At 37.9% G+C, this 12,741-nt stretch overlaps 2 protein-coding genes across 3 annotated transcripts in view; one reads left to right on the forward strand and one right to left on the reverse strand.

Annotated features, from left to right (window-relative positions):
* Window positions 1–12,741, forward strand: part of LOC135124988 (GTPase-activating Rap/Ran-GAP domain-like protein 3) — a 223,287-nt gene that overhangs the window by 63,236 nt on the left and 147,310 nt on the right. The window lies entirely within an intron of this gene.
* On the reverse strand, window positions 967–2,572 carry LOC135124986 (B1 protein-like). The gene is made up of 4 exons (XM_064050237.1): window positions 2,397–2,572; window positions 2,123–2,252; window positions 1,230–1,940; window positions 967–1,166 (listed from the first exon to the last, which is right to left on the reverse strand). The coding sequence occupies exons 2-3, from the start codon at window positions 2,171–2,173 to the stop codon at window positions 1,599–1,601; spliced, it is 393 nt and encodes a 130-aa protein (XP_063906307.1). The 5' UTR covers window positions 2,174–2,252; window positions 2,397–2,572; the 3' UTR covers window positions 967–1,166; window positions 1,230–1,598.

Raw genomic sequence — 12,741 nt, forward strand, 5'->3', positions numbered from 1 at the left:
ACCAATTTTCGACCAATTTTCAATAAAATTTTCGAAATTTCACTAAATACATTTTCTTGTAGATTTACGGCCGCAGAAGTCATTTCCGCTTTCATTTCTTCGATAACTTCAATGGTTCTTCCAGAATCGTCCTTTGAATATATAAAAATATGCAAAATTTTCGACCAATTTTCAACAAAATTTTCGAAATTTCGTTAAATACATTTTCTTGTAGATTCAGCGCCGCAGAAGTCATTTCCGCTTTCGATGAAAAGGCCGACAAAAAAAGAGTAAAAATAGAGGCAAAAAGTTATAAAAAATGCGACAAAAATGGGACGAAAAATGAAAAAAAAAAATCGAGAATTTTGGTGTTCTGGGGATTTGGAGATTTTGATGTTTTGAGAATTCGAGGAGTTTGGTGTTGCTTAATTTTTGTTTTTTTATTTAGATACGCAGAAAAAAAGATATAATAAAAACATAAAGTCCTAGTATATGTATAAAATTTGACAACAATTAGTCTAGTAGTTTCAGAGATTATGTGTCTAATAAAACTTGACGCAGACGACGGACAGAGGGAAATGGGAGACCACACTTTTCGTATTCTAGTGGTCATGAAACGTCGCGAAAATATGAATATAGAAAGTTGTTATCATAACACGTATGCAAAAATCACAAAAAATAAGAAACTCAATAAACAAGTCGGTCTCAACTGAAGTTTTGACACGCAGACTAGTGGAAATCACGTTTCTGAGGCAACAATTAAACAAGAATGACCTCATCTGTGGAGATTTGTGCGAAAAAAAAATTCTAAACACCCAGATTATTACAGGTTTCAAGGTAATGAGTGATACCTTGAAGCTGCATTAAATCTGAATGTCAAACCTGCTGCGACTTCTGAAATGAATAATGTTAATTATAATAATAAATATTTAATTTTTTCGAAGAAAACTAACAAAACTGGAAACCACTTTGAACAAAGAAGAGTAATAAGATTTATTTATTTATTTATGTATTTGTTTATGGATACATTAAGAATTCGCAGCTCTGCCCAAAATACAGGATACATATGCCTGGGTTCTTGGATCACCAGTAGTCCTGAGTATATACCCCACACTCCCATCCGATAAACCAACCAGTCTTTTGCATTCTTCGCTGAATCGGTACACCTGCTCCTGCAGACTCTGTGCCTAAATTCGAAAAATCACATATATTTAAGTGAAACATATTTAGACATATTTTCTACAACTTACCATAGAGGCAGCGATGAGGGCTGCAAAGAAAAGACAAAAACAGATCTTCATTTTGGAGGTATGTCTTGTGCGAATTGATGGCTACTAATTTGGTAGTTTCTTTCGGCGCTTTTATACCTAAGTACTATTTCAGGACAGTGGTAGGATTTAATTGCACTGCATTCTTGGGGAAACCCTCGGAAAACCCTCTCTGGTATAATCAAGCACAAAAAAACGGTTATTAATTATTATAATTTAAACCATGCCGAGCCTAAAAATCGTCGGGAAAACCCTAATGAATTTTTGCAGCTGTTGAATTGTTCGTTTGTAATTTTCTTTAACAATTTTCTTTATTAAAATAACTTGTAACAGTGAAAAACATATCGTAACTCAAACCACAGTTCCATTTTTGGACCAACACACAAAGCCATCGTAGGCTGTTTCTTCCGGCCGGTCTTTCTTCACGGAACATTTTTTGACCAAACGTTCCGCGTCTTCTCCACTGACTCCATTGTCCAGAAGCATATTTTTGAAGTTCTCCTTATTGAAAGTTCCATCTTCGCCTACGATCTCCATTTTTTTAAATAAACACAGAGTGTATGCTTTAAGTGTGACGTCGTCTGTGGGTCCCGGATTGATCACCTTGTCAAGAGATTCTTCCGAAATTTTTGTCTCGTTTACGCACTGAGCTGGAAATTTTCGCCATTTTTCTTTTAATCCGTTTGATACGACCTTAAAAGAAGATGCAATTGTTAGCAATTTTTTTTCCAATTATTCAAATAATGGCTAAGAAATAGTAGTGAACGGGGTCCAATTCTAGGATTAATAATGCCCAAATTTTTGATCTCGATCAGGTTCAGAGAAGGATTCTGCTACATATAGTGAATCAAATTAAAAAGTTGTGAATTATTTACCCAAGTTGTAGCGATGACAGCGAAGAAGAAAAGACAAACGAAAATTTTCATCTTGGTGTGTGGTTGGTGACTACTATCATGGTGGTTGATTGAGACGGTTTATATAGCTGGTTTATCGTGTTTTTCGGAACTACATTATAAAAATAAACGAAATAGTTGATTAAACGCTCTAGGAAAAGATTTTTACTATCACTTAATAAACAAAAAATTAACTAAATATCCAAGGTTACTTATTATGAAAGAACTCAAATGTGCTGGCGGAATATGTCAATACCTTCAGGATTAGAACCTCCTTCATTGTATTTATAACATCACTATCTTTTGATAGAGATTGTCCGCCTAAACTTTCTAGCACCGAAGCTACCATGATGATGACACGAAAAAACAAAAGTCTGCATTTTGGTGTTTTGGCTTGAACGAGTTGATCACAACTGGGTTACAGACTTCATGGGAAGCTTTTATGCGCGTTTCTGATAAGTGCAATGTTTATCAAGTCAACAAATGTTATGTTATCAATGACGGTCAAACGGCGACAGCCAATTGCAGTCTACGAATTCACTCATCCCCAGTACAGGTCCGGCTCCGCGACAATTCGGCCCGCAGCTGAAATAAAAGTTTCACTGTACATTAAAACAGCAAGCCATAGATCCGTACCACGTTCAAAAAATGCAAGCTTTGGAGGCCGCAGATTTTCCGCGTCATGTAATTTACTGCGAATGGCCAAAATCAGCTTTATCTCAGCAACTACTAGCCCCGCCCACCCACCCTCCCTTTTCTTACAGGGTATGTCATTTGCCAAACACAGTCTTATCTTAGCAACGACTAGCCCCACCCACCCCCCAACCCTTTTCTTAGAGCGTGTCTGATTTGCTAAAATCAGTCTTATCTTATGAGGTACTAGCCCCGCCGACCCACCCTCTATTTTCTTGGAAGGTATGTCATTTGCCAAACACAGTCTTATCTTAGCAACGACTAGCCCCACCCACCCCCCCTCCCTTTTCTTAGGGGTTATCTGATTTGCCAAAATCAGTCTTATCTTATCAGATACTAGGCCCGCCCACCCACCCTCTATTTTCTTAGAAGGTATGTCATTTGCCAAACACAGTCTTATCTTAGCAACGACTAGCCCCAATCACCCCCCTCCCTTATCTTAGAGGGTATCTGATTTGCCAAAATCAGTCTTATCTTATCAGGTACTAGCCCCGCCCACCCACCCTCTATTTTCTTCGAAAGTATGTTATTTGCCAAAATCAGTCTTATCTTAGCAAGTACTAAATCCTTCCAACTACCGACGCTCTTTTCATTATAAGGACTAATTTTAGTTTTGTTCAGTATAGGATCCACTTTCACTCAGACTAGATTACTGAATTGGAGACGGGGTGGGTGGGCGGGGTTAATTATATATTCTTCTGTAGAATGGGACTGAGACTGTTAAAAAAGAAAAAAAAAAAGGCCAACCGTAATTTTTTTTGTTATACTATTTACTTTCAGATTTTTTTCTTAATTTAGAAGAAGCAATGAGAGAACGGGTGGGTGGGCGGGGCTAAGTTTAACTTTTTCATGTAGAGTGTTTGATAAGCAAACAGTAGCCCCTCCCATCTGTCTCTTCTTCTTTCTAGTGACCAGTCTCTTAATATTGTTCAGTTTATTCTTGGCAAGTACTAGGCCCGCCCACCCGCCCTCTATTGTCTTAAAGGGTACGTCATTTGCCAAAATCAGTCTAATCTTAGAACTCCCTGACGCTCTTTTCATTCTAAGGACTAATATTAATTCTGTTCAGGATGGGATCGACTTTCATTTAGACTAGATTAAATGAATTGCAAGCGGGGTGGGTGGGCGGGGTTAGTTATATATTCTTCTGCAGAATGGTATTGAGGCTGTTAAAAAAGAAAAAAAAGGGACGACTATATTTTTTTTTTTTACTATTTACTTTAAAATTTTTTTCTTAATTTAGAAGAAACAATGAGATACCGGGTGGGTGGGCGGGGCTAAGTTTAACTTTTTCATGTAGAGTCTTTGATAAGCAAGCAGTAGCCCCTCCCATCTGTCTCTTCTTCTTTCTAGTGACCAGTTTCTTAATATTGTTCAGTTTATTCTTAGAAAGTACTAGGCCCGCCCACTCGCCCTCTATTTTCTTGGAAGGTATGTTATCTGCGAAAATCAGTCTTATCTTAGCAAGTACTAAATCCTCCCATCCACCGCTGTTTTCGTTCTTAGGACTAATTTTATTTCTGTTCAGTATGGGATTCATTATCATTTAGACTAGATTAAATGAATCCCTGAATTGGGGGCGTGATAAGTGGGCGGAGTTAATTATATATTCTTCTGCAGAGTGGGAATGGGACTGTCAAAAAAGAAAAAAAAATGGCCAACCGTAATTTTTTTGTTATACTATTTACTTTAAATTTTTTTTCTTAATTTAGAAGAAAAATTAGAGACCGGGTGGGTGGGCGGGGCTAAGTTTAAATTTTTCATGCAGAGTCTTTGATAAGCAAGCAATAGCCCCTCCCATCCGTCTCCTTGTCATTCTAGTGACCACTCTTAATATTGTTCAGTATTTTCTTAGCAAGTACTAGGCCCGCCCACCCACCCTCTATTTTCTTGGAAGGTATGTCATTTGCCAAACACAGTCTTATCTTAGCACCGACTAGCCCCACCCACCCCTCCTCCCTTTTCTTAGAGGGTATCTGATTTGCCAAAATCGGTCTTATCTTATCAGATACTAGCCCCGCCCACCCACCCTCTATTTTCTTGGAAGCTATGTTATTTATCAAAATCAGTCTTATCTTAGCAAGTACCAAATCCTCCCATCCACCGACGCTCTTTTCATTATAAGGACTAATTTTAGTATTGTTCTGTATAGGATCCACTTTCATTCAGACTAGATTACTGAATTGGAGACGGGGTGGGTGGGCGGGGTTAATTATATATTCTTCTTTATAATGGGACTGGGACTGTCAAAAAAGAAAAAAAAAGGCCAACCGTATTTTTTTTTTTTGTTATATTATTTACTTTAGGGTTTTTTTCTTAATTTAGAAGAAGCAATGAGAGAACCGGTAGGTGGGCGGGGCTAAGTTTAACTTTTTCATGCACATTCTTTGATAAGAAAGCAGTAGCCCCCCCCCCATCCGTCTCCTCTTCATTCCAGTGACTACTCTTAATATTGTTCAGTTTATTTTTAGCAAGTACTAGGCCCGCCCACCCGCCCTCTATTTTCTTAAAAGGTGTCATTTACCAAAATCAGTCTTATCTTAGCAATTACTAGCCCCGCCCACCCGCCCTCTATTTTCTTTGAAGGTATGTTATCTGCGAATATCAGTCTTATCTTAGCAAGTACTAGTCCCGCCCACCCGCCCCCTATTTTCTTAGAAGATATGTTATTTGCCAAAATCACTATTATCTTATCAAGTACTAAATCCTCCCACCCACCGACGCTCTTTTCATTCTAAGCACTAATTTTATTTCTGTTCAGTATGGGATTCATTATCATTTAGACTGGATTAAACGAATCGCTGAATTGGAGGCGTGGTGAGTGGGCGGGGTTAAGTATATATTGTTGTGTAGAGTGGGACAGAGGCTGTTAAAGAAGAAAAAAAAGGGTTAACCGTAATTTTTTTGTTATACTATTTACTTTCAAATTTTTTTCTTATTTTAGAAGAAAAAATGAGAGACCGGGAGGGTGGGCGGGGCTAAGTTTAACTTTTTCATGGAGAGTCTTTGACAAGCAAGCAGTAGCCCCTCCCATCTGTCTCTTCTTCTTTCTAGTGACCAGTCTCTTAATATCGTTCAGTATTTTCTTAGCAAGTACTAGGCCCGCCCACCAGCCCTCTATTTTCTTAGAAGGTACGTCATCTGCCAAAATCAGTCTTATCTTAGCAAGTACTAAATCCTCCCGTCCACCGACACTGTTTTCGTTCTAAGGATTAATTTTATTTCTGTTCTCTATGGGATTCATTATCATTCAGACTAGATTAAATGAAACCCTGAATTGGAGGCGTGGTCGGTGGGCGGGGTTAATTATATATTCTTCTGCAGAGTGGGACTGGGGCTGTCAAAAAAGACAAATATTGGCCAACCGTAATTTTTTTGTTATACTATTTACTTTAAGATTTTTTTTCTTATTTTAGAAGAAACAATGAGAGACCGGGTGGGTGGGCGGGGCTAAGTTTAACTTTTTCATGTAGAGTCTTTGATAAGCAAGCAGTAACCCCTCCCATCTGTTTCTTCTTCTTTCTAGTGACCAGTCTCTTAATATTGTTCAGTTTATCCTTAGGAAGTACTAGTCCCGCCCACCCGCCCTTTATTTTCTTAGAGGGTACATCATTTGCCAAAATCAGTCTAATCTTAGCACTCACTGGCGCTCTTTTCGTTCTAAGGGCTAATTTTATTTCTGTTCAGTATGGGATCGACTTTCATTCAGACTAGATTAAATGAATTGGAGGTGGGGTGGTTGGGCGGGGTTAATTATATATTCTTCTGTAGAATGGTATTGAAGCTGTTAAAAAAGAAAAAAAAGGGACAACCGTATTTTTTTGTTATACTATTTAGTTTAAAATTTTTTTCTTATTTTAGAAGAAACAATGAGAGAACGGGTGGGTGGGCGGGGCTAAGTTTAACTTGGTATTCTTTCAAGTACTTTCGGAGATTATCTGTCTAATAAAAATCGGGAACGCAGACAGACGGACAGACAGACAGATGGAAACGACAGACCTATTTCTTCGTACTCTAGGGGTCACGAAAGGTCTCGAAAATGGACATGATTACAATACTTCCTTTGCTTTCGCTGGAGAAATAAAAAGAAAAATAAACTACAAATCATAAACCCGACAAATGTGTATATTTTTACATAACGCATAATAAAAATTTTATAACAGTGAACCCTCATTTTGAGAAAAACACCTAAAGCCCTCATAAGCTGTTTCTTCCGGTTGGTTCTTCTGTACCGCACATTTGTTGACCAAACTTTCTGCGTTTTCTGCGCTCAGTCCGTTCTCCCGAAGTATAGTTCTTAAGTTCTCCTTCTTAAAGTCTCCGTTTTCGCCTATGATGTCAATTTTTTTCAGTACACATAGCACGTATGCTTTAAGTGTGGGGTCGTTTGTGGGCTCGCGACTGAGCACCTTGTCAACAGATTCATCCGAAATGTTTGTCTGTCTTACGCACTCAGATACACATTTTGTCATTTTTTGGTCGAGTTCGTTTGATGTAGCCTTAAAAGAATGTGTAGTTATTGGTATAAAGAGAAAATTATTATTTTTTACTTACTTGAACTCCGTTTATTAAAATAACGGCTAAAAAATAGTAGTATTTCATGGTGAAAAAGTGCTAAATATGTTCTCTAATTGCAACACCAATTTTATAATGTTTTTAATTCCCAAAAATGAAGTCATATTTATAATAAAATTATTTGATCTGACTTAAACTGCAGATATCGAAGGTTACTGAACATTGATAACACTGTGGTGATTAGAACACTAGGAACTAATTTTTATATATTTAATTTCAATCTGGAAAATATTGTTACAAATTTAGTGTCACGGATTCCCAGTTATGGAAAGAGTTGGGTAGTAAACAGACTAATCCCGGATTACTCCGGATCACGTACTGATGCATCATAATCCCGTAAGCCTAGACTGAGCCAGAATTTCAGGTCAAACCCGGCGTTTTGGGATAATACGGTATCAAGTACATGATTTCTACCTGAATCTTTCCTGAAGGAGGATAGACTCGATATTTCCAGGACAAATAAATACAATTTTCCCACATTGTGGTTAGACGATATTTCGGTGCGGTTTTTGTTTTTTAATGCAAATTTAGTTTTGTGCCGCTTAGCACAAATATTCACCGTGCTACAGGTCACAGCGCCTCTCGTGGTGGAAAGCTGCACCAGCATGAAATATATTGCATCAGTTACAGGTTGTTTGCAGTTGGTAATAGCGAAACCTGTAAAGCAGGTGTTTAATCGTGGATACAAACCTCTTGCTGGGTGAGCTTTCATTGCGAAAGCACAAGCGCCCTCCGTGGAAGCTCCCGCAACTACCACGTGCGTTGCAATAATGACGTCAGAGTGACGTCACAACTGCGAATCAATATCCCCGTGTATAAATATTTGCATTCCTAACAATGTTTTTTTTTACTTGTTATTTTAACTTACTAGTTTAAATAATTTTGATGAGAAGCTAAAATCTAAACTATGACCTCTGCGGTGTTCGCGCGTGGTTTAACTCGTCTGATAAACCCAAAAAATGGAAGCTCATTAAATCCGAACCCATTAAACTTGCAGCATAAAATTGAAAAGCACACTAACAAGACTTTTAGCCTTTGTAATACCAAAAATTTAATTACTCTTTTGTGAAACATTTTGCGATATTTAATAAAACTGGTATATTACAAGCGCAAAGAACTCCTCAAACCGAACTTGTTGCTTTGCAAGACTGCGTGTAAACTTCAATACGTTTCAAGCCAATCAACTACTCCATAATTTAATTAACAAAGAAGCTTCTTCCAGTTAATTAAATTCCTTTTACTTGCAGAATGTGGCAACGTTAAGTTTTTGCGAGTCTAGTTTTTATTTGGGAGATTGTTAATCTTGGAATTGTGTCGTTCTAGCAGGCAAGAATTAGTTTGGTTGAGGTTTTGATTAAATATAAGGCGAAGTCGAGGCGCAGCGTCTTAGGATATTGGAAACATCGGGTAATCTAACCGTATAAAGAAACAATACGTTTAATAAGGTTGTATGAAAATCTGGTTTGTTAATAAGGCGAAGGATGTGCTTGTTTTAACGAACTTTGATGTTGTTCGACATCATCGTTGTTAACATGTTGTAGTTTTTTGTTGAGGTATTATCCGATAATAATTAATTAGATGGATCCGACAACTAACTAAACGAAAGATCATTTCAAAGAACTCAAAAATCATTGTTCTAACGTTATTTAGAGATAACTTCCTTGGTTTTTGAAGCATAGCAAATCTACTTTAGGTCGTATTTTCGAATCAACATTTAGTTATTATTATTTTTAATTTTTTGGCAGAAGTAAGAAAGAGAACAGAAAGAGGGAGAAAATTCTTGCAGTTTTACAGCGACTCGGTCCAAGATTTCTTGACCAGATTTAAAACTGATTATTAATAAAGTCGTCATGAATTGTTTTGAAAAATTTTAAAACGGAAATCTTAATAACAAAGACAAAATGTCTACTGGGTATCTGGCTTTGGCAGTTAGTCGCTGACATTAATGAAAATAAATATTTTATGTAAAAATCGTTTTAAAGAAAATAATGGAAAGGTCGGAGCAGATTTAATGGCATAGGACGAAAAAAATTTTACGATTTTTATGTCAGATGGAATTGGAATGTCTTTGTAATTTCCTGTTCTTGAACAAATTTATACATCTTTTTTATATTTGATGACCTTTTAAGTGTGACTCAAGTATTACTTACATTTAATCCAAATAAACAAGATATTTTTCCTTGTTCATCATCTTATCTTAGCTGGTACTAGCCCCGCCCACCCGCCCTGAATTTTCTTAGAATGTATGTCATTTGTCAAAATCAGTCTTATCTTAGTACTAAATTCTCCTACTCACCGACTCTTTTTCCTTCTAAGAACTAATTTCATTTCTGTTCAGTATGGGATCAACTTTCATTCAGACTAGATTAAATGAATTGGAGGCGGGGTGGGTGGGCGGAGTTAACTATATATTCTTCTGTCGAATGGGACTGGGGCTGTTAAAAAAGAAAACAAAAAGGACCAACTGTAATTTTTTGTTATACTACTTACTGCAAGATTAATTTCCTATTCTAGAAGAAAAAATTAGCGAACGGGTGGGTGGGTGGGGCTAAATTTAACTTTTTCCTTTTCTATCTTAGCAAGTTCTAACAACACCCACCCGCGTTTTATATTCTTAAAAGGTGCTATGTGCCAAAATCAATCATATCTTAGCAGATACTAGCCCCGCCCACCCGCCCTCAATTCTCTTGGAAAGTATGTCATTTGCCAAAATTAGCCTTCTCTTAGCAAGTGCTAGCCCCGCCCACCCGCCCTCTATTTTCTTGGAAGGTATTTTAACTGCCAAAATAAGTCTTACCTTACCAAATACTAGCCCCGCCCACCCGCCCTCAATTTTCATGGAAGGTATGTCGTTTGCCAAAATCAGTCTTATCTTAGCAAGTACTAAATCCTCCCACTCACCGACGCTCTTTTCATTCTAAGAATTAATTTTATTTCTGTTCAGTAAGGGATACACTTTTATTCAGATCAGATTAAATGAATTACTGAATTTGAGGCGATGTGGGTGGGCGGGGCTAAATATATATTCATCTGTCGCATGGGACTGGGGCTGTTAAAAAAGAAAACAAAAAAAGGCTAATTGTAATTTTTTTGTTATAGTATTATTTACTACAAGATTTATTTTTGCTTTTAGAAAAAAAATGAGCGAAAGGGTAGTTGGGCGGGGCTAAATTTAAATTTTTCTTTTTCTGTCTTAGCAATTACTAACAACATACACCCGTCCTTTATTTTCTTAAAAGGTGGCATTTGCCAAAACAAACATATCTTAGCAGGTTCTAGCCCCGCCCACCCGCCCTCTATTTTCTGGGAAGGTATGTTATTTGCCAAAATCAGACTTAAATAAGCAGGTACTAGCCCCACCCACCCGCCCTGAATTTTCTTAAAAGGTACGTCATTTGCCAAAATCAGTCTTACCTAAGTAGGTACTAAATCCTCCTACTCACCGACGTTCTTTTTATTCTAAGGACTAATTTTATTACTATTCAGTATGTGATCCACTTTCACTCAGACTAGATTAAATGAATTGGAGGCGGGGTGGGTGGGCGGGATTAACTATATATTCTTCTGTCGAATGGGACTGGGGCTGTTAAAAAAGAAAACAAAAAGGACCAACTGTAATTTTTTGTTATACTACTTACTACAAGATTTATTTCCTATTCTAGAAGAAAAAATGGGCGAACGGGTGGGTGGGTGGGGCTAAATTTAACTTTTTCCTTTTCTATCTTAGCAAGTACTAACAACACCCACACGCGTTTTATATTCTTAAAAGGTGCTATGTGCCAAAATCAATCATATCTTAGCAGATACTAGCCCCGCCCACCCGCCCTCTATTTTCTTGGAAAGTATGTCATTTGCCAAAATCAGCCTTCTCTTAGCAAGTGCTAGCCCCGCCCACCCGCCCTCTATTTTCTTGGAAGGTATTTTAACTGCCAAAATAAGTCTTATCTTACCAAATACTAGCCCCGCCCACCCGCCCTCAATTTTCTTCGAAGGTACGTCATTTGCCAAAATCAGTCTTATCTTAGCAAGTACTAAATCCTCGTACTCACCGACGTTTTTTTTATTCTAAGGACTAATTTTATTACTATTCAGTATGGGATCCACTTTCACTCAGACTAGATTAAATGAATTGGAGGCGGGGTGGGTGGGCGGGGCTAAGTATATATTCTTCTGTCGAATGGGACTGGGGCTGTTAAAAAAGAAAACAAAAAGGACCAACTGTAATTTTTTTGTTATACTACTTACTACAAGATTGATTTCCTATTCTAGAAGAAAAAATGAGCGAACGGGTGGGTGGGTGGGGCTAAATTTAACTTTTTCCTTTTCTATCTTAGCAAGTACTAACAATACCCATCCGCGTTTTATATTCTTAGAAGGTGTCATGTGCCAAAATCAATCATATCTTAGTAGGTACTAGCCCCGCCCACCCGCCCTCAATTTTCTTGGAAGGTATGTCATTTGCCAAAATTAGCCTTCTCTTAGCAAGTGCTAGCCCCGCCCACCCGCCCTCTATTTTCTTGGAAGGTATTTTAACTGCCAAAATAAGTCTTATCTTACCAAATACTAGCCCCGCCCACCCGCCCTCAATTTTCTTGGAAGGTATGTCATTTGCCAAAATTAGCCTTCTCTTAGCAAGTGCTAACCCCGCCCACCAGCCCTCTATTTTCTTGGAAGGTATTTTATTTGCCAAAATAAGTCTTATCTTAATAAGTACTAGCCCCGCCCACCCGCCCTCAATTTTCTTGGAAGGTACGTCATTTGCCAAAATTAGTCTTACCTAAGTAGGTACTAAATTCTCCTACTCACCGACGTTCTTTTTATTCTAAGGACTAATTTTATTACTATTCAGTATGGGATCCACTTTCACTCAGACTAGATTAAATGAATTGGAGACGGGGTGGGTGGGCGGGGCTAAGTATATATCCTTCTGTCGAATGGGACTGGGGCTGTTAAAAAAGAAAACAAAAAGGACCAACTGTATTTTTTTTGTTATACCACTTACTACAAGATTGATTTCCTATTCTAGAAGAAAAAATGAGCGAACGGGTGGGTGGGTGGGGCTAAATTTAACTTTTTCCTTTTCTATCTTAGCAAGTACTAACAATACCCATCCGCGTTTTATATTCTTAAAAGGTGTCATGTGCCAAAATCAATCATATCTTAGTAGGTACTAGCCCCGCCCACCCGCCCTCAATTTTCTTGGAAGGTATGTCATTTGCCAAAATTAGCCTTCTCTTAGCAAATGCTAGCCCCGCCCACCCGCCCTCTATTTTCTTGGAAGGTATTTTAACTGCCAAAATAAGTCTTATCTTACCAAATACTAGCCCCGCCCA

This window comes from Zophobas morio, unplaced genomic scaffold, assembly GCF_036711695.1.
Source record: "Zophobas morio isolate AGI-343-1 ecotype UQ-CSIRO unplaced genomic scaffold, CSIRO_AGI_Zmor_V1 ptg000008l, whole genome shotgun sequence".
In the NCBI taxonomy this organism is placed as follows: Eukaryota; Metazoa; Arthropoda; class Insecta; order Coleoptera; family Tenebrionidae; genus Zophobas; species Zophobas morio.